Below are 21,932 nucleotides of genomic sequence, written 5' to 3'. Positions count from 1 at the left end.
AATCGAGGCTCGTGAAAGAGCTGACATTTACTTCACAAACAAATCAACCAGACATACAAAATATATAAAAAGAGGGAGCGGAAGACAAGATGGAGAGAGAAGGGGAAGCACACAAACACAACATTTGAGAGCAGGGAGATGTGTGGAAGGGAGAGGGCTTGGGGGGAGGAGGCGTGGGAAGGGGGGGGGGGGGGAGGGAGAAGTATAAAACACAAGGACACCAAGGACTTCCAAGACAGAAGTTGGTATTTCAAAAAAGTGGAATTGGGGTGAAATTAGCGGGGGTAGAAAAGATCAAGGTCCCGGATGGGGGAAGATAAGAGATGGTGGTGAACAGCTGTTTTAAAGACCTGGAGGGTGGAGTGGGATTGAAGAGAGTGAGGGAGTTTGTTCCAGAGGTGGGAGAAAAGAGGAATGAAGGAGTGAAGGTGAGCAGAGAGTCTTGATTTTGGCAGTTTAACCAGAAGAGGGTTGCAGGCAGATCTTGTGCGACCTGTAGGAATATTTGTGGGACAGAGCCCAGAGAGAGCTGGGGGGGCAAGGCCAGAGAGGAGTCGGTAGAAGACGGAAAGACCACCAACCTGCCTGCGGTGAGTGAGTGAGAGGCCCTTGGAGTTAGCTTCATCGCGTGAGATTCCAATGATTCTGAACGCTTTGGTTTCAACAGCGTGAAGCCGAGCTAGGTGTGAGGCAGGAGCACCAGACCAGAGGGGAGAGCAGTATTCCATTGAGCTGCGGATGAAAGCCTTGTATGTGGTGAGGAGCTCAGGTGTGCCAAGGAAGGACTTCGCACGACGGAGGATGCCCAGTCGGCGACTGGCTTTGGAGGCCAGATTTGAAATGTGGTTTTCCCAGGAAAGATCATGACAGATAGTGAGACCCAAAAGCTTGAGTGACAGAACTTCTTGGAGAGGATTATTCAGAAAGTGGATGGGACGGTTGTCCAGTCGGTCTTTTCGGAGAGACATCGTAAGAGTGTGAGATTTGTCAGGATTGAAAGAATCCTGGTTGAATTTGAAATTTGAATCCCGGTTGAATTTGAATTGAAATTTTGTTTTCATTCAAATTTGAATTTGAATGAAAAATTTGAATTGAAAGAATTTGAATCCCGGTCATCGCTGAATTAACGCCAGGGGGGTTGACTCAGTCTGTCATCCTTCCGAGGTCGACAAATTGAGTATCAGTTCACTGGTACAGAAACCAAATTGTGTCGCAAGAGGCGACTAACAGGGTTGGTGGCAGGAAGGGCATCCAGCCATAAAACATTGCTTCAAAAAGGGGACCACGGTGCCCAAAAAAGGCCAACCCCCGCCTTGTGGGGAAAAATGGCCTCGAAAGGCGGTTCCATAACATGCTTCGAATTAACATGTAGATGGTTCAAATTTGGCCTGAACTTCTTTTTTTAAATAACCAGCCTTGGACATCACATAGACAGGCAATAATCACCAAACCGCGCATCCACTCATCTGCACGTTTCAACAGGCCTGATGCTTTCGTTGAGCAGAAATTTCCTCATTATTCGCCGTTCCACTGTTTGGTTAGCTCACATGTCGCCATCTTGGGGGTTATCAGCATGCACAGGAAGTTAGGGCCGGAATCTGTAATTTGGTCGGCTTTACTATTCGCAAAGGTTACCATGGGATCTTGAACGTCCACCAACTAATGCCGGCAGACGGGACGACAGGTTTAACGTCGAACTGAAGGATGACACACATTGTTGAATCACCCGTCCTGTGAAACACCAGGATGAGCTTATAGCTGGATCGAGATTCAAACCCAGGCTAGACAGCATTAGAGGCAAATTTGTGTACCTCCAGGCCACCCTGACAGCCTCCAAGAACATTCTGCAATGTTAAACAAATAAAAATCCAATTCAAATTGGAACCATCCGGCCTAGCTCCCCCAGCTCTGTCTGGGATCTGTCCCCAAAATATTCCTATAGGACACACAAGATCTGCCAGCAACCCTCTTCTGGTGAAATTGCCAAAATTAAGACTCTCTGCTCACCTTCACTCCTTCGTTTCACTTTACTCCCACCTCTGGAACAAACTCCCTCACTCCCTTCAATCCCACTCCTCCCTCCAGGTCTTTAAAACAGCTGCTCACCACCATCTCTTGTCTTCCCCCATCCAAAACCTTGATCTTTTCTACCCCCGTTAATTCACCCCAAATCCAGTTGTTGTTTTTTGGAAATACCGACTTTTTTTCTTTCCTGGAAGTTCTAGCAGTGTCCATGTGTTTTATACCCCCCCCCCCACCCCCCAAACCCCTTCCCATGCCTCCTCCCCCCAAGCTCTCTCCCTCCCACAGATCTTCCGTTGTCCCTGTTCTCTGCTGTTGTACTTGTGTGCTTCCCTCTCTCTCCCCCCATCTTGTCTCCCGCTCCCTTTATTGTATGTTCTGTTCGTCCGTTTGTTTTTTTGTGATTGATGTTCGCTCTTTCATGAGCCTCGATCTTGTACCCCCCCCCCCCCCCAAAAAAGTGACTTATTTCCCCGTCAGATAAAGACCTTCATATACTTTCATGTACACCATTGAAGCTTAAATCCTGAGCTGTGTCCTGGTGAACGATGGCCCTTTTCTTATGTTACAGTATAACTTGAGTGTATGTGCCTTCCCATGATGGGAATTTCTCCCCATGGAGAAAAACACCCAGTCAAGGATAAATTACAGACATGGACCAGCAAAGTGTGCAAGATGTTCCCTTTAATTGACTCCATATTGCACGGAAAACTTGCAAAATCAACAAGGAATCAACACTTACTCTCATTGCGGTAGACACAGTGGTACAGCGCCGCCTGCACCCACAAAAAGATAGTTCATCAATGTATAGAAGGCATGGCATGGAACGAAATGTGCACAACAGTTTTTGTGATGTCGGAGTCATCAAAGCGGAGGCAATGAAGCCAAACAGACAGCTGTGATGAATTATTTGTGTCGGAAAGTACAGGTACACCCAGGCTCAGTTTTACTTTACTTTATGGATCATGTCAAAACTCTGGAGCAGCGCAAGAATACCGGTCACATCATTAAATATTTATTTTTGCACATCATGCCAGCAATTCGAGGCTGGCAGGAATACCAGACACGTGAACGCGCTTCGAGTTTTAGTTATTTATTTTCCAGCAGATGACATGACGCGTGAAGTTACGTCACATAAAGTTTCGCAATGCAATGCTCCCAAAATCCACTCGTTCATTCATGACTGACAATTATTCCGTCCACCTCCCACCTGCTGGCAAGGTGGAAAAAACGGGGTTGAAGATGACCGTTGTTCAATGAGGCATAATTTCCAAATTTAGCGAAGATTCAAATACGTTTTGGCTACCTATGAAAGTATTCCACGTATTTTACCGATTGAAAGCATCACTAAGGGTGCAATAACCGAATAACCAAAGTTGGAAGGGAGATGCGGCTGAGGCCGACTGAGGCCGACACTCAAAATGTCACCCGCACCACACTTTCCATGGTGGATAGCTCTCAGTTGATAAAATAAGTACAACAACATGCATTTTAAGGCCATTTTCCCTGCTAGAGCGGGGGTTAGCCTTGCGGTCCCCATGACAATCTTCTCCACTTTGCCCTATTTTCTGCATCTCCCCTTGTTAACCCCGTTGCCCGCATTTCTTCTTCCACCATCTTTAGCCAAGTCTTTCTCGGTCTTCCCCGTCCTCTACTTCCTTCTACATTCATTTCCATCACTCTTCTCAACCAGTCACTTTCATCCTTCCTCAACACATGACCAAACCATCTCAACCTGTTCCTCTTCACAGCATCCATCACAGGCTCTATTCCCATCGTCTTTCGCAATTCATCATTTGTCTTCCTCTCTCTCAACGAAACTCCGCATATCCGTCGAACCATTCGCATTTCCACCCTTTCCAGCCTTCGTTGCTGCTCTACGTTCATTACCCATGTCTCGCTCCCATAAATCATCACACTTCTCACACATGCAGCATACACCTTTCCCTTCAGCTTCAACGACACTCCCCTCCTCATCAGCACGCCACTCAGTTCCCGAAACTTCTTCCATGCACATCTCACTCGAGCAACCGTTGCCGAGTCTGATCCACCTCCTCCATTCAGCATGTCTCCGAGGTAGCAAAATGTTTTCACACCTTCCAGCTTCACGCCGTCTCCAAGATCCAACTCAACATTTCCTCCATCTGCAGCTCCCTCTGTGCACACCTCACACTTGAATGTAGCTGCCACACTGGTTAATGACCCTCTCAGACCACTACATTTTTGATGAACCCACTCAGCGCACATTGTACATTGAATGGAGTTCACTCCGACACCCTTCCTGCACAACTGCTTGATAAAATCACTATTTATTAAAATTTTCTGCTGATGCAGACCGACGAGCCTTCGCCAAAACTGGGATTTCATTTGAAAAGTTCTCCGGCCAAACATGACGCATGAATTATATATGTGATGCTGTTTGAAGATTTTGCATCCCACCAAAGAAGGTGCGATCATCTCAAATATCAGGACATGCGGTTGAAATCCACGTTTTACTGTTCTTTGATGTATTGCGTCGTCTGGTGGAAGGCTGAGGTCACACAGGCATGTTTTGTTTCTTATCTGTGGCCGTTTTCACGGCTGTTCTTCCATGTACCTGTCTGGTCATGAAAATGAATAGCAAAGAAATATCCGAATCCCAACACCATCTTCGTCTTTTAATTATCGGAAGTAACAATTTTGTTAATTTCTCTGTGAGATAAGATCGTTTTGATTTATGTCAGTTTTGGTTGTAAAGTCATCAGCAAAACAACAGGTCACCATAATTATGATGATGGTGATTCAAGCATGAAACATGCAATTAAAACACTACCACAGGACAATTTTGTAAATCAATTTCGATACGGCTAATAATGCGTGTGTGTGTTTGTGTGTGTGTGGCTGTGTGTGTATGTGTGTGCGTGTGTGTGTTTGTGTGTGTGTGTATGTGTGTGTATGTGTGTGTGTGTGTTTGTGTGTGTGTGTGTGTGTGTTTGTGTGCATATGTGTATGTGTGTTTGTGTGTATGTGGATGTGTGTGTATGTGTGTATGTGTGTGTGTATGTGTGTTTGTGTGTATGTGGATGTGTGTGTATGTGTATGTGGATGTGTGTGTATGTGTGTGTGTGTGTGTGTGTGTGTGTGTGTATGTGCGTGTGTTTGTGTGTGTGTGTATGTGTGTGCATATGTGTGTGTGTGTGTGCATATGTGTGTTTATGTGTGTGTGTGTGTGTGTGTGTGTGTGTGTGTGTGTGTGTGTGTGTGTGTGCATATGTGTGTGTGTGTGTGCATATGTGTGTTTATGTGTGTGTGTGTGTGTGTGTGTGTGTGTGTGTGTGTGTGTGTGTGTGCATATGTGTGTATATATGTGTGTGTGTGTGTGTGTGTGTGTGTGTGTGTGTGTGTGTGTGTGTGTGTGTGTGTGTGTGTATGCATATGCGTGTATGTGCATATGCATGTGTGTGTGTGTGTGTGCGTGTGCGTGTATGTGCACATGCATGTGTGTTTGTATGTGTATGTGTGTGTGTGTGTACACTATCAAAATTACCATGAGTGAAAATATTTAAGCAGCCATGTAGTTGCAGAGACAAAACCACACTCTTTGCAACCCTCGCTATATCCTGATTGACTGGAAACGTTGGTGAACAGGGATGAGTGAGGCTACACATAAAATTGGAACTAGAAAAATGGGATATTTGATGTCCACAGACATGTGCTAGCAGATGTGACAGCCGTCTTAATGTGTTCTCTGAAAGGAGGCACACTCGATGATGCAACGTCTTGCATGTGAAGCACCAGGATGGCAGTTTTAATGAATTGTTTCAGAATAACCTTGAAAACTCTGACAATTCCCAAAGAGATCTACGCTGTTACGCTTAACATCAATCCACCCTTTCACCTGCTTGACAAAAATATATAAAATTCGACTTTTAAACCTTTACAGGGTGGAATTTTACAATATCAAGAGCTATATATTTTTACTTTAAATCCCATCTCCAACGTGCCTTACCTCATAATCTCTGCGGCACAAAGATGTGATGTCATTTGTGGAGGTAGCCTGAAAATTGAAAATGAGAGTACAATTAAACAAAACCAAATTTAAACTTGCATCCCTGGCAAGCAAAGAAAGAACAATAGCTAAACGTCTCGGGCGTCGGATTAAATGTGGTTGAAAATGGGGAAATTGCGACATTTGTGAAAGGTGTAATGAAAGAGATGCGAGCTCAGGTGGCGGGGATGAGAAAGGCATGGTCATCTTTTTGGTCATCAATATTATTCTTAACATAAAATAACATCTTCATTGCCTTCAAAACAATAGCTGTAAACAAAATAGTCAACGACGAAGGAAGAAGATGAGCTGATAAATCAATTTAGTGAATGTCTATTTGAATGGGATTCACTTATAATTTGTTTTTGGTTTATTGAGATCTGGCCTGGCTATTCCGCTGATGCATTGGGCCAAACAAAAAGTGAAAGTGGGCCAAACAAAAAGTGAAAGTCGGGGAAACAAAAAGTGAAAGTGGGGGCAAACAAAAAGTGAAAGTGGGGCCAACAAAAAGTGAAAGTGGGGCCAAACAAAAAGTGAAAGTGGGGGCAAACAAAAAGTGAAAGTGGGGGCAAACAAAAAGTGAAAGTGGGGGCAAACAAAAAGTGAAAGTGGGCCAAACAAAAAGTGAAAGTGGGGGCAAACAAAAAGTGAAAGTGGGGGGAAAAAAGGTGAAAGTGGGGCAAACAAAAAGTGAAAGTGGGGGGAAAAAAGGTGAAAGTGGGGCAAACAAAAAGTGAAAGTGGGGCAAACAAAAAGTGAAAGTGGGGCAAACAAAAAGTGAAAGTGGGTGAAACAAAAAGTGAAAGTGGGGGAAACAAAAAGTGAAAGTGGAGGAAACAAAAAGTGAAAGTGGGGGCAAACAAAAAGTGAAAGTGGGGGCAAACAAAAAGTGAAAGTGGGGGCAAACAAAAAGTGAAAGTGGGTGAAACAAAAAGTGAAAGTGGGGGAAACAAAAAGTGAAAGTGGAGGAAACAAAAAGTGAAAGTGGGGGCAAACAAAAAGTGAAAGTGGGGGCAAACAAAAAGTGAAAGTGGGGGCAAACAAAAAGTGAAAGTGGAGGAAACAAAAAGTGAAAGTGGGGGAAACAAAAAGTGAAAGTGGAGGAAACAAAAAGTGAAAGTGGGGGCAAACAAAAAGTGAAAGTGGGGGCAAACAAAAAGTGAAAGTGGAGGAAACAAAACGTGAAAGTGGGGGAAACAAAAAGTGAAAGTGGGGGAAACAAAAAGTGAAAGTGGAGGAAACAAAAAGTGAAAGTGGGGGCAAACAAAAAGTGAAAGTGGGGGCAAACAAAAAGTGAAAGTGGAGGAAACAAAACGTGAAAGTGGGGGAAACAAAAATTGAAAGTGGGGGCAAACAAAAAGTGAAAGTGGAGGAAACAAAACGTGAAAGTGGGGGCAAACAAAAAGTGAAAGTGGGGGCAAACAAAAAGTGAAAGTGGAGGAAACAAAAAGTGAAAGTGGGGGCAACAAAAAGTGAAAGTGGGGGCAAACAAAAAGTGAAAGTGGGGGAAACAAAAAGTGAAAGTCGGGGAAACAAAAAGTGAAAGTGGGGGAAACAAAAAGTGAAAGTGGGGGCAAACAAAAAGTGAAAGTGGGGCAAACAAAAAGTGAAAGTGGGGCAAACAAAAAGTGAAAGTGGGGGAAACAAAAAGTGAAAGTGGAGGAAACAAAAAGTGAAAGTGGAGGAAACAAAAAGTGAAAGTGGGGGCAAACAAAAAGTGAAAGTGGGGGCAAACAAAAAGTGAAAGTGGAGGAAACAAAACGTGAAAGTGGGGGAAACAAAAATTGAAAGTGGGGGCAAACAAAAAGTGAAAGTGGAGGAAACAAAACGTGAAAGTGGGGGCAAACAAAAAGTGAAAGTGGGGGCAAACAAAAAGTGAAAGTGGAGGAAACAAAAAGTGAAAGTGGGGGCAACAAAAAGTGAAAGTGGGGGCAAACAAAAAGTGAAGTGGGGGAAACAAAAAGTGAAAGTCGGGGAAACAAAAAGTGAAAGTGGGGGAAACAAAAAGTGAAAGTGGGGGAAACAAAAAGTGAAAGTGGGGGAAACAAATAGTGAAAGTGGGGGCAAACAAAAAGTGAAAGTGGGGTAAACAAAAAGTGAAAGTGGGGGAAACAAAAAGTGAAAGTGGGGGCAAACAAAAAGTGAAAGTGGGGTAAACAAAAAGTGAAAATGGGGGAAACAAAAAGTGAAAGTGGGGGAAACAAAAAGTGAAAGTGGGGGAAACAAAAAGTGAAAGTGGGGGAAACAAAAAGTGAAAGTGGGGCCAACAAAAAGTGAAAGTGGGGCCAAACAAAAAGTGAAAGTGGGGGCAAACAAAAAGTGAAAGTGGGGGCAAACAAAAAGTGAAAGTGGGGGCAAACAAAAAGTGAAAGTGGGCCAAACAAAAAGTGAAAGTGGGGGCAAACAAAAAGTGAAAGTGGGGGGAAAAAAGGTGAAAGTGGGGCAAACAAAAAGTGAAAGTGGGGCAAACAAAAAGTGAAAGTGGGGCAAACAAAAAGTGAAAGTGGGTGAAACAAAAAGTGAAAGTGGGGGAAACAAAAAGTGAAAGTGGAGGAAACAAAAAGTGAAAGTGGGGGCAAACAAAAAGTGAAAGTGGGGGCAAACAAAAAGTGAAAGTGGGGGCAAACAAAAAGTGAAAGTGGAGGAAACAAAAAGTGAAAGTGGGGGAAACAAAAAGTGAAAGTGGAGGAAACAAAAAGTGAAAGTGGGGGCAAACAAAAAGTGAAAGTGGGGGCAAACAAAAAGTGAAAGTGGAGGAAACAAAACGTGAAAGTGGGGGAAACAAAAAGTGAAAGTGGGGGAAACAAAAAGTGAAAGTGGAGGAAACAAAAAGTGAAAGTGGGGGCAAACAAAAAGTGAAAGTGGGGGCAAACAAAAAGTGAAAGTGGAGGAAACAAAACGTGAAAGTGGGGGAAACAAAAATTGAAAGTGGGGGCAAACAAAAAGTGAAAGTGGAGGAAACAAAACGTGAAAGTGGGGGCAAACAAAAAGTGAAAGTGGGGGCAAACAAAAAGTGAAAGTGGAGGAAACAAAAAGTGAAAGTGGGGGCAACAAAAAGTGAAAGTGGGGGCAAACAAAAAGTGAAAGTGGGGGAAACAAAAAGTGAAAGTCGGGGAAACAAAAAGTGAAAGTGGGGGAAACAAAAAGTGAAAGTGGGGGCAAACAAAAAGTGAAAGTGGGGCAAACAAAAAGTGAAAGTGGGGCAAACAAAAAGTGAAAGTGGGGGAAACAAAAAGTGAAAGTGGGGGAAACAAAAAGTGAAAGTGGAGGAAACAAAAAGTGAAAGTGGGGGCAAACAAAAAGTGAAAGTGGGGGCAAACAAAAAGTGAAAGTGGAGGAAACAAAACGTGAAAGTGGGGGAAACAAAAATTGAAAGTGGGGGCAAACAAAAAGTGAAAGTGGAGGAAACAAAACGTGAAAGTGGGGGCAAACAAAAAGTGAAAGTGGGGGCAAACAAAAAGTGAAAGTGGAGGAAACAAAAAGTGAAAGTGGGGGCAACAAAAAGTGAAAGTGGGGGCAAACAAAAAGTGAAGTGGGGGAAACAAAAAGTGAAAGTCGGGGAAACAAAAAGTGAAAGTGGGGGAAACAAAAAGTGAAAGTGGGGGAAACAAAAAGTGAAAGTGGGGGAAACAAAAAGTGAAAGTGGGGGCAAACAAAAAGTGAAAGTGGGGTAAACAAAAAGTGAAAATGGGGGAAACAAAAAGTGAAAGTGGGGGAAACAAAAAGTGAAAGTGGGGGCAAACAAAAAGTGAAAGTGGGGCAAACAAAAAGTGAAAGTGGGGTAAACAAAAAGTGAAAATGGGGGAAACAAAAAGTGAAAGTGGGGGCAAACAAAAAGTGAAAGTGGGGGAAACAAAAAGTGAAAATGGGGGAAACAAAAAGTGAAAGTGGGGGCAAACAAAAAGTGAAAGTGGGGCAAACAAAAAGTGAAAGTGGGGGAAACAAAAAGTGAAAGTGGGGGGAAACAAAAAGTGAAAGTGGGGGAAACAAAAAGTGAAAGTGGGGGGAAACAAAAAGTGAAAGTGGGGGAAACAAAAAGTGAAAGTGGGGGAAACAAAAAGTGAAAGTGGGAGAAACAAAAAGTGAAAGTGGGGGAAACAAAAAGTGAAAGTGGGGGAAACAAAAAGATGAAAGTGGGGGCAAACAAAAAGTGAAAGTGGGGGAAACAAAAAGTGAAAGTGGGGGGAAAAAAGGTGAAAGTGGGGCAAACAAAAAGTGAAAGTGGGGGAAACAAAAAGTGAAAGTGGGGGAAACAAAAAGTGAAAGTGGGGGAAACAAAAAGTGAAAGTGGGGGAAACAAAAAGTGAAAGTGGGGGAAACAAAAAGTGAAAGTGGGGGAAACAAAAAGTGAAAGTGGGGGAAACAAAAAGTGAAAGTGGGGGAAACAAAAAGTGAAAGTGGGGGGAAACAAAAACTGAAAGTGGGGGAAACAAAACGTGAAAGTGGGGGCAAACAAAAAGTGAAAGTGGGGGAAACAAAAAGTGAAAGTGGGGGGAAAAAAAGTGAAAGTGGGGCAAACAAAAAGTGAAAGTGGGGGAAACAAAACGTGAAAGTGGGGGCAAACAAAAAGTGAAAGTGGGGGAAACAAAAAGTGAAAGTGGGGAAACAAAAAGTGAAAGTGGGGGAAACAAAACGTGAAAGTGGGGGCAAACAAAAAGTGAAAGTGGGGGAAACAAAAAGTGAAAATGGGGGAAACAAAAAGTGAAAGTGGGGGCAAACAAAAAGTGAAAGTGGGGCAAACAAAAAGTGAAAGTGGGGGAAACAAAAAGTGAAAGTGGGGGGAAACAAAAAGTGAAAGTGGGGGAAACAAAAAGTGAAAGTGGGGGAAACAAAAAGTGAAAGTGGGGGAAACAAAAAGTGAAAGTGGGGGAAACAAAAAGTGAAAGTGGGGGGAAACAAAAAGTGAAAGTGGGGGAAACAAAAAGTGAAAGTGGGGGCAAACAAAAAGTGAAAGTGGGGGAAACAAAAAGTGAAAGTGGGGGAAACAAAAAGTGAAAGTGGGGGCAAACAAAAAGTGAAAGTGGGGGAAACAAAAAGTGAAAGTGGGGGAAACAAAAAGTGAAAGTGGGGGCAAACAAAAAGTGAAAGTGGGGCCAAAGTTGGACACAACAAGCAAGGGAAAGAGCAAACAGGAAAAGAGAAGAAAGAGGAGGAGAGGAAACACAGCAACCTGCAGGTAATAAGTTGGGTTCAGTTGGATTAATGAAGGGAGTAAAGAATGTAAGTAGAAATGGGGCATGACATGAGATTGTGGTGCTACATCATGCCCTGGAAGGAAAAGTGTGATTGAACATGTGTGATCAAAGAGTGTGAAGGCAGTTTTATAAATTGCAGAAATGAGGAGTAAATAATGGAGCTCTACAATCCACATGATAATATGAAGGAATTATAAAGAAGAAGAAGATGTCATCAAAGTGACAAGATGTAGGCAACAGAAGCGATGTCTGATCGTAAATAAACATTTGTGAAATCAAAGTATTGGCCGCCATTTTTATTCTGAAGTGTCTTTGAGCATTGTCAACCCTTTTAGCTTCTCATTTAAACATGAAATTGTTCCACCTTTATGTATTCGTGGTACATCTATCCGATATAGAATCTATCCGAATAAGTTGGTCCCCGTCTTGTTAAATATTTTGCAAGCATTTCTGAAACCACAGAGCAAGTGAGTGAACAATATTGTTTCGTCAACTTTTACTCAAATGCAAGTTTAGGCAACAATATCCCTGTACTTAGAGATTTCTATTTTGATTGTTTTGCCCTGAGACGGATGAATGCTTCCATTATTATCACACACTGTATACAAGCACTCTTTTGTACCCACTTCGGATCCAAAATTCCAAATCGTTTCAGTCTCACAACCTCGCTTAATCTTCAGCCTCTTTCATTAATCCTCAAAGCCTAATTGAATCAACTTCACCTCTTTGTTATCGAGATGCAAGGCTTAAAGAGGAGTTTATATACAAATACCACATGCAGAACGACGAGATTAAGAAACATCAGTGTAATTTTTTACTGCGTAGCCCATAGGGCAATGCCGTCTGGAACAGCGTTTGTCTGTCCGTCCATCCGGTGTATGTATGCAGTTATGTATGTATGTATTTATATGTATGTATGTATTTACATGTATGTACGATTGTACAGGTGTATGTACAGTCACGTGAAAAAGTAAGTACACCCCATGTAAAGTTTTGACTTTTTCAACATATTTCAACATACAGCTATTTGATCTTCATTTCAACAATATTGAGAGATAAAGGTGATATAATATAACAAATATCATGAAACATTTACATTTTGTAGTCCATTGTATAATTTAAATAAACATAAATGCAAATTTCGCATGTGGAAAAAGTAAGTGCAGCCCTACATTTATCACCACTTCAAATACCTAAAATTAGAATCAGGTGCACCAGCTCAGGTGCAAATGATTAGAACATCGTCAGAGAGGATCTTGGAGGAACCTGTCTTATTTAAACCTCAGACATTTCGTTTGGTTTGCTCTTTGTTGTTGAAGTGTGCAGCGTCACCATGCCTAGATCAAAAGAGCTCTCTGAGGCCTTCAGAAAGAAGGTTGTAGATGCCTACGAGTCTGGGAAGGGATTTAAAAAGATCTCCAAACAATTTGAAATCAATCATTCAACTGTCCAGAAGATCATCTACAAGTGGAGAAGATTGCAAACAACTGCCAACTTGTTCAGGCCACGCCGCCCCAGCAGTGTTCAGCCCGAGAGCAGACCGGAAAATGCTGAAAGAAGTCTCTAAGAACCCCATAATGTCATCACAGGACCTACAGGTAGCTCTTGCCACTGTTGATGTCAAAGTGCACGAGTCTACCATAAGAAAGAGGCTGCACAAATTTGATCTACCCGGGAGGTGCGCCCGGAGGAAACCTTTGCTGTCCAGAAAGAACATCAGGGCAAGACTAAAGTTTGCCAATGAACACCTAGGCAAAGACCAGCACTTCTGGAACAATGTGCTCTGGATAGTTGAGTCAAAGGTCGAGCTATTTGGCCACAGTACCAGAAGACATGTTTGGCAAAAACCAAAGACAGCATTTGACCACAAGAATCTAATACCAACTGTAAAGCATGGTGGTGGAAATATTATGGTTTGGGGCAGCTTTGCTGCATCAGGGCCTGGGCAGCTCACCATCATAGAATCCACTATGAATTCTTCATTGTACCAGAGGGTGCTTGAGGATAATGTGAGGCCATCAGTCGAAAAGTTGAAGTTCAACCGAAGGTGGACCTTGCAACATGACAATGACCCTAAACATACCAGTAAATCCACCAAGGAATGGCTGAAAAGAAAGAAATGGAGGGTTCTGGAATGGCCAAGTCAAAGCCCGGATCTAAATCCCATCGAGATGTTGTGGGGGGATTTGAAACGAGCTGTGCATGCAAGAAACCCCTCAAACATCGCACAGCTGAAAGAATTCCGCATGGAGGAGTGGGGAAAATTTCTCCCAGTCGATGTCAGAGACTGGTGGATAGTTATGAGAAACGCCTACTTGAGGTTGTTTCTGCCAAAGGGGGCAATACCACCTATTAGAGCCAAGGGTGTACTTACTTTTTCCACATGCGAAATTTGCATTTATGTTTATTTAAATTATACAATGGACTACAAAATGTAAATGTTTCATGATATTTGTTATATTATATCACCTTTATCTATCAATATTGTTGAAATGAAGATCAAATAGTTTTATGTTGAAATATGTTGAAAAAGTCAAAACTTTACATGGGTGTACTTACTTTTTCACATGACTGTATGTATAAGTATTTGTATAAGTGTATGTATGTATGTATGTATGTATGTGTGTGTATGTATGTATGTATGCTTGTATGTATGTGTATGTGTGTATTATTATTATTATTATTATTATTATTATTTTGTCTACAAGATCGAGGCTCGTGAAAGAGATAACATTAATCACACAAAAAGGCAACTGACACATAAAACACAAAATAAGGGGAGCGGAACACAAGATGGGGAGAGAGGGGGAAGGACACAAACACAACATTTGAGAGCAAGGACATCGAGAGAAATGTGGGAGGGGGAGGGCTTGGGGGGAGGTGGGAGAGGTATAAAACACATCAACACTGCAAGGACTTCCAGCAAAGAAGTTGGAATTTCCAAAAAAATTGTATCTGGCATGAATTAGCGGGGGTAGAAAAGATCAAGGTTTTGGATGGGGGAAGATAAGAGATGGTGGTGAACAGCTGTTTTAAAGACCTGGAGGGAGGAGTGGGATTGAAGGGAGTGGGGGAGTTTGTTCCAGAGGCGGGAGAAAAGGCGAATGAAAGAGTGAAGGTGAGCAGAGAGCCTAGATTTTGGCAGTTTAAAGAGAAGAGGGTTGCTGGCAGATCTTGTGCGACCTGTAGGAATATTAGGGGGACAGAGCACAAAGAGAGCTGGGGGAGCAAGGCCGGAGAGGAGTCTGTAGAAGACAGAAAGACCACCAAATTGCCTGCGGTGAGTGAGTGAAAGGCCCTCGGAGTTAGCTTCATCGCAGGAGATTTCATTGATTCTGAAAGCTTTGGTTTCAACAGCGTGAAGCCGATCTAGATGTGAGGCAGGAGCACTGGCCCAGAGGGGGGAACAGTATTCCATTGAGCTGCGGAAGAAAGCCTTGTATGTGGTGAAGAGCTAAGGTGTGCCAAGGAAGAACTTCGGACGACGGAGGATGCCCAGTCGGCGACTGGCTTTGGAGGCCAGCTTGGAAATGTGGTTATCCCAAGAAAGATCATGGCAGATAGTGAGACCCAAAAGCTTGAGCGACAGAACTTCTTGGAGAGGATTGTTGAGAAAGTAGATGGGAGGGTTTTCCAGTCGGTCTTTTCAGAGAGACATAGTAAGAGTGTGGGATTTGTCAGGATTGAAAGACATGTTCCACTTGTTTAACCAGTCTGTGATTTTGTCCAGGTCTGCAGAGAGTGAGGAGGCTGCAGACTGCCGATCTGAGAGATGAGGAATGGAGCGGCAGATAGTGGAGTCATCAGCAAAGAGATAGAGAGGATTTTCCAGAGAGTCGGAGAGATCATTGATGAAGACCAGAAATAGCACAGGGCCCAGAACACTACCTTGGGGAATTCCAGTCAGAACAGGAAGGGGAGATGAGAGAAATCCATTCAGGGCCACACATTGCCTACAACCAGAGAGGAAGTCCGCAAGCCTTGAGTGGAGATTTCCATGGATACCATAGGAGGAGAGTTTGGTGAGCAGAGCTGGGTGCCACACCGTATTGAAGGCACGTGATATGTCAAGGGAGACAGCTCTGATTTCCTGTTTGGCAATGAGGACCTCCATCCATTGTTGAGACAGCAGAAGCAGCATGTCCAGAGTAGAATGGCCTGGTCTGAATCCAAATTGATGATCAGAGATCAAGCCATTGGAGAAGAGGAAGGATTTGATATCCGAAGCAATGATGGATTCCATGACTTTGCTGATAATTGGGAGCAGGCTGATTGGTCTGTAGTTGCAAGGATCAGTTTTTGCACCTTTTTTGTGTAAAGCAGTAATGTTTGCTGATTTCCAAGATGCTGGCAGATGACCTTGATCAAAAGAGAGGGTGAAAAGAACAGAGAGAGGGAGTGAAAGAGCCTTGGCAGAGATAGTGCTTCCTGGCACTCCTGAGGGTAGACACAAACTTGTTCCGAGCTTGGTGGAAGGAACTGAGATTGCCTTCAGTTGGATTTGCCTTCCAAGAGGCAAAGGCAAGTTGTTTCAGGGCAACTGCCTCACCAGAAGATTCAGTGTACCATGGACGGGAGGAAGGGTAAGACAACTGAAGACGAGATGGGATAAATCTGTGCATGAGAGAGAGAGCAGTTTGCTTTGGAAGAATTCCCAGGAAGAATTGATGTCAGAGGCAGTAGAGAGGGGAGACCAGTCCAGATGATAGATGGCTGCTTGCAGACCGTGCCAGTCAGCCTGAGTGAAATGCCAGACTCGTCGGTGCTGAAGAGGCTCTCTGAGAATGGCCAGAGAGATGTCCACTTTAACAAGCACATGATCAGAAGAACCGATTGGAGCAGAAGAAGAGCAGCAGACATTTGCAGGGAAGTTTGTCATAACCAAGTCTGGAAGAGAAGATACTCCATTGACTGAGATCCGGGTCGGGAAATTGACAGATTGTGTCAGTCCCAATGAGTCGCAGAAGCCCCTTGCTGAGGTGCCATGGCTGGTGAGAGAGGAACCCACACCCAGCCAGATGGCATGATGACAGTTGAAGTCACCACATATGAGGAAGAGAGAGTGTGGATGAGTTGATAGCAGTTGGTCCATGTTGTCAGACAGCAAAATGTAAATGGAGTCATCATTGTTTGGAGGACGGTACAGAACACATATGAACAAAAGGTGGGAGTGGAGAGGAAGCCGCAGCCAGAGGTACTCCTGGGGGTGGGGTGGAGAGAGGGCAGTGCAAGGAGAGTGAGAAAGAGAGTTTTTGATAAAGATAGCCACCCCACCACCAGGACGAGGCTCAGGTCTATCATACCGGAGGAGGGAGTAACCAGGAAGAGATATTAAGGAATCAGAGACATAGAAGGAAAGTTTCTGTTAAAGAGATCAAGTCTGGATTGTCAGAAGCAACCTGAATGGAGAGATCAATCAGGTTTGAGCGAAGGCCCCGGATGTTTGAGGTCCATACCGTTAATGCCGAGAGAGGGGGAGCATCGGGTGCAGGACAGGGGAGGGGATGGGTAGGGTCAGATGAAGGAGAAGAGGGGGATGTAGGGAGAGCAGTTGATAGTGTGTCAGAGATTACAGAAGAGTTACAAGAGAGGGAAGGATGAGGAGTACGAAAGGTTTGATGGTGGTGGGATGAGGCACAGTGAGGGGTTGTTTGAGGGGGGGGGGGGCAGCGGAAAGTAGAAGGTTTGGGAGGTGGAGGTATGAGATGGAAGGGAGACGAAGCGGGGAGGAGGCAGCTTTGAGGAGGAGGTGGGAGGGGGGAGAATTTGGGAGGGATGGTTGGGGGGGGAGATTAGAAGGGGAGGGGTTGAGGGGTTTGAATGGGAGGGGCAAGGGGGGAGTTTGGGAGGGGAGGGGCAAGGGGGTAGTTTAGTAGGGGAGGAGCAAGGGGGGAGTTTAGGAGGGGAGGGGAAAGGGGGGAGATTTGGAGGGGAGGGGCAAGGGGGGAGATTTGGAGGGGAGGGGCAAGGGGGGAGTTTAGAAAGTGGATGATTGATGAAAGACGAACATTTGTAACAATTTGGGTTTATTGTGATTTTCAAGTTAGCAATCCCTTTAAGAACGATGGAGGAGGGGTGGAATGAATGAGAATTTAGAGCATGTAGTGATTTAGAGTTACAGTCACGTGAAAAAGTAAGTACACCCCATGTAACGTTTTGACTTTTTCAAAATATTTCAACATAAAACTATTTGATCTTCATTTCAACAATATTGATTGATAAAGGTGATATAATATAACAAATATCATGAAACATTTACATTTTGTCGTCCATTGTATAATTTAAATAAACATAAATGCAAATTTCGCATGTGGAAAAATTAAGTACACCCTTGGCTCTAATAGGTGGTATTGCCCCCTTTGGCAGAAACAACCTCAAGTCGGCGTTTCTTATAACTGTCTACCAGTCTCTGACATCGACTGGGAGAAATGTTTGCCCACTCCTCCATGCATAATTCTTTCAGCTGTGCGATGTTTGAGGGGTTTCTTGCATGCACAGCTCGTTTCAAATCCCCCCCCGCCCCCTCCCAACCCCCACAACATCTCGATGGGCTTTGACTTTAGATCCGGGCTTTGACTTGGCCATTCCAGAACCGTCCATTTCTTTCTTTTCAGCCATTCCTTGGTGGATTTACTGGTATGTTTAGGGTCATTGTCATGTTGCAAGGTCCACCTTCGATTGAGCTTCAACTTTCCGACATATGGCCTCACATTATCCTCAAGCACCCTCTGGTACAATGAAGAATTCATAGTGGATTCTATGATGGTGAGCTGCCCAGGCCCTGATGCAGCAAAGCTGCCCCAAACCATAATATTTCCACCACCATGCTTTACAGTTGGTATCAGGTTCTTGTGGTCAAATGCTGTCTTTGGTTTTCGCCAAACATGTCTTCTGGTACTGTGGCCAAATAGCTCTACCTTTGACTCATCTGTCCAGAGCACATTGTTCCAGAAGTGCTGGTCTTTGCCTCGGTGTTCATTGGCAAACTTTAGCCTTGCCCTGATGTTCTTTCTGGACAGCAAAGGTTTCCTCCTGGCACACCTCCCATGTAGATCAAATTTGTGCATCCTCTTTCTTATGATAGACTCATGCACTTTGACATCAACAGTGGCAAGAGCTACCTGTAAGTCCCGTGATGACATTCTGGGGGTTCTTAGAGACTTCTTTCAGCATCTTGCAGTCTGCTCTCGGGCTGAACTTGTTGGGGAATCCTGGCCTGAACAAGTTGGCAGTTGTTTGGAATCTTCTCCACTTGTAGATGAGCTTTCGGACAGTCGAATGATTGATTTCAAATTGTTTGGGGATCTCTTTAAAATCCCTTCCCAGACTTGCAGGCATCTATAACCTTCTTTCTGAAGGCATCAGAGAGCTCTTTTGATCTAGGCATGGTGATGCCGCACACTTCAACAACAAAGAGGAAACCAAACTAAATGTCTGAGGATTAAATAAGACAGGTCCCTCCAAGATCCTCTCTAACGGTGTTCTAATCATTTGCACCTGAGCTGGTGCACTTGATTCTATTTTTAGGTATTTGAAGTAGTGATAAATGTTGGAGTGTACTTACTTTTTCCACATGCGAAATTTGCATTTATGTTTATTTAAATTATACAATGGACGACAAAATGTAAATGTATCATGATATTTGTTATATTATATCACCTTTATCTATCAATATTGTTGAAATGAGGATCAAATAGCTGTATGTTGAAATATGTTGAAAAAGTCAAAACTTTTCATGGGGTGTACTTACTTTTTCACGTGACTGTATAAGAGATTGAATATTTTTTTGAAATGGAATGAGTTGGAGAGGAAATTTGTAAAAAGCTTTTTAAATAGGAAGAAAAACAGCGTGTTGTAATATACCACTGAATAAAACACTGCAGGGGAAAGTTTAAACATATTTGAACAGAACCGTGAAGAACAATCTTATATTCACAAAATTACCAATGGGGAGAGGGAGCCGAGAGGGACAACCATGAGTCACGTGAACAGTGCAAAAGGTGGAAGGCAAGGAGATAATGGGGGCAGGGTGAGACAGCGCACGTGGGCAGAATCACACGTTGGGCCAACTTCACACGTGGAGAATGGGAAATAAATGTTTTTTTTTTTGTTTGTTTTTTTTTTTGGGGGGGTGGGGAGGGGTTCAAACGTTAGACAAAGAGTAGATGTACGGGGAAGTTTGGGGGAGAAAGGGAAATTTAAAAACCTAGCAAAAACAGTGAAAGAAGAAACAAACTTCGATGGGGGACAGGGGAAGCCTGAGGCAAGGCCGCAACACGCGCGGCAAACAGAAACGATTAATTTATGAAAGATTAACACCGAGAAACTTCCAAGGGACAAGGGGGGACCTTACACTGTAGGTTCACACACCGAAAGATAAATGAAGTTTCGTCAAAATACAATTGTGAACAATGACTTAAGCCCCTGTCACACATAGGCGGATTTGTCGGCGACTACTGGGGACTGAAAAAATCGCCACCACCCACCGACAATCGTAATGAAACCGTAATGGATGGTCTTCTGTAGTCGTGGTTATCCTCCCCAGGTCTGCTGCAGTCGACAAGAGCCGCAAAGGGGCCAAATATTTTTTTTAATGTTTAAAAACGGTGCACTCAGTCGTCCTCAAAAAAAATCCGCCATGCTGTCGTGATGGAACTGCCATGCTGTCGGCGGTATCCGTAATAAGACCGTAAAGCAGCCACAACCCAGTCGCTCATAGTCTTCCGCAATCGCCCCAGCATCGCCCCACCAGCTAGCACGGCAGAGATGCGAATGCCATACGGCCTTCCTGCGGCATCTTCCCGACTACGGGCCGACACTGTTGCGGCTGCATATCGACTACAGAAGAACTGTCACGTCTCCCCTGCGGCTATGGGAGACTGACGACGACAGCAGTAGGACTAGTGGCGGCCGAGTTACGGCCATTGGCGACAGAGATACGACTGCCTGGCGACTGCATTACGACATACCACGATTTTCTGGCCAGGTATAAATAGGGGTGGATATTTCAGCTCACTGCAGTATGTTCTATGGTCAAGGTCTACCAAGGGTCTCTCTACCAACATCTATCATGGATGATGAACATAGGATGAAGCTGGTCCTTCTGAATGACTTGGCAGCACTGGACCAAGATATTGCTGCGAATGACCTACTGCTGGCTCACGCTGAGGAGCAGCATCAAGAAAGAGGACAACGGAGGGAGAGAAGACATTGGGTGAGGCCGTGGCTCCTGCGACGACCAGCTCTAGGGCAGTATGAGCAGCTCATGGTAGAGCTCAGGGGCGAAGACGTGCAGGGCTACAAGAACTTCACCAGGATGGAGCCAGCCCTGTTTGACGAGCTGCTAGAGCGTCTCGGTCCTCGAATCGCCAAGCAGCTCACATTTTGGCGTGAACCAATAGAACCAGGTCTGAGACTGGCAATCACCCTGAGGTACCTTGCGTCAGGGGATAGCTACATGTCCCTGCAGTACAACTTCCGAGTGGCCCACAACACCATCGCCCTCATTGTACGGGATGCCTACCAGGTCATCGTCGATGAATACCTGGAGGAGGTCGTCAACACTCCCTCTACACCAGAAGAGTGGAAGACAGTAGCTGAGCAATTTGGACTGAGGTGGCAGATGCACCATGCCCTAGGAGCACTCGATGGCAAACACATCCGCATCAAAGCACCGAAGAAGTCTGGGTCCGTTTTTTTCAACTACAAGAAGTTCTACTCCATAATCCTGATGGGGCTGGTTGATGCCAACTACCAGTTCATCTGGGTGAACATGGGAGCGAACGGATCGTCATCAGATGCCCAGATCTGGAATCAGTGTGATCTGAAGTTGGCTGTTGAAGATCACGCCATCGGCTTGCCAGAACCAGACCCTCTGCCTCATGATGCCCGAGACATGCCGTACTTCATCATCGGCGATGAGGCCTTTGCGCTGAAGACCTGGATTATGAAGCCATATGGCAGGAGGAACTTGGACCACCAGGAAAGGATCTTCAACTACCGCTTGTCTAGAGCAAGGCGCATCGTGGAAAACGCTTTTGGGATCCTATCCAACCGGTTCCGCTGTCTACTCACAACCATGGCCCAGACACCAGAGACAATCGATAGTATCATCCTGGCCACCGTTTGTCTCCACGACCTTATGCGTCTGCATTATCCAGCTCAGCAGAACGAGGTGATGGACCATGAAGACAATGACCACAACGTCATCCCAGGCTCCTGGAGGGAAGGTACGCAGCTGGCCGACATGGAAGAACGGGGGGTTAGAGGGAACGTGCACACCCGTGTAGCCAAGGACCAGAGGAACTACCTCAAGACCTACTACAACTCCCCTGCCGGCTCCATTCCATGGCAAGACAGGATGGTGTGAGGGTCTCCGTGGAGTGAGGTCCTGTGGTGCCGACAAGGATATGGCTTTATTGTTTGGACTTGGGACTTTTGGGAACTTTATTTTTGGGACTTTGGTCCTTTGGAAACTTTATTTATGGGACTTGGGACCAGTGGAAATAATTTGTTGGACTTTATTTCCATTCTCTCTCCCTGCAGAAAAGTTTGATTATGACATTACAATGATACATCTTTATTAACTTTCTTATTGTACATCAAACATCTTTATGCTTCATGTCATACATCATTGAAATGAATAAAGTGAGCCCTCTGTGAGCCTTGGCAGGCCTCCCCATCTTTCC

The 21,932-nt window shown here is 44.4% G+C and overlaps 1 protein-coding gene across 1 annotated transcript in view; it reads right to left on the bottom strand.

The window, feature by feature from the left end:
* Nucleotides 1-21,932, bottom strand: part of RECK (reversion inducing cysteine rich protein with kazal motifs) — a 226,512-nt gene that overhangs the window by 72,430 nt on the left and 132,150 nt on the right. The window contains exons 6-7 of the mRNA XM_068121103.2: nt 6,011-6,058; nt 2,765-2,798 (exon numbers count right to left, since the gene is read on the bottom strand). Coding sequence (XP_067977204.2) covers nt 2,765-2,798; nt 6,011-6,058 — 82 coding nt within the window. The remainder of the gene's footprint in view (nt 1-2,764; nt 2,799-6,010; nt 6,059-21,932) is intronic.

Source organism: Myxine glutinosa, chromosome 6 (assembly GCF_964187855.1).
Source record: "Myxine glutinosa chromosome 6, kmMyxGlut1.1, whole genome shotgun sequence".
Classification (NCBI taxonomy): Eukaryota; Metazoa; Chordata; class Myxini; order Myxiniformes; family Myxinidae; genus Myxine; species Myxine glutinosa.
The sequence above is the reverse complement of the archived record's forward strand: the minus strand, read 5'-3'. Positions and strand labels throughout refer to the sequence as shown.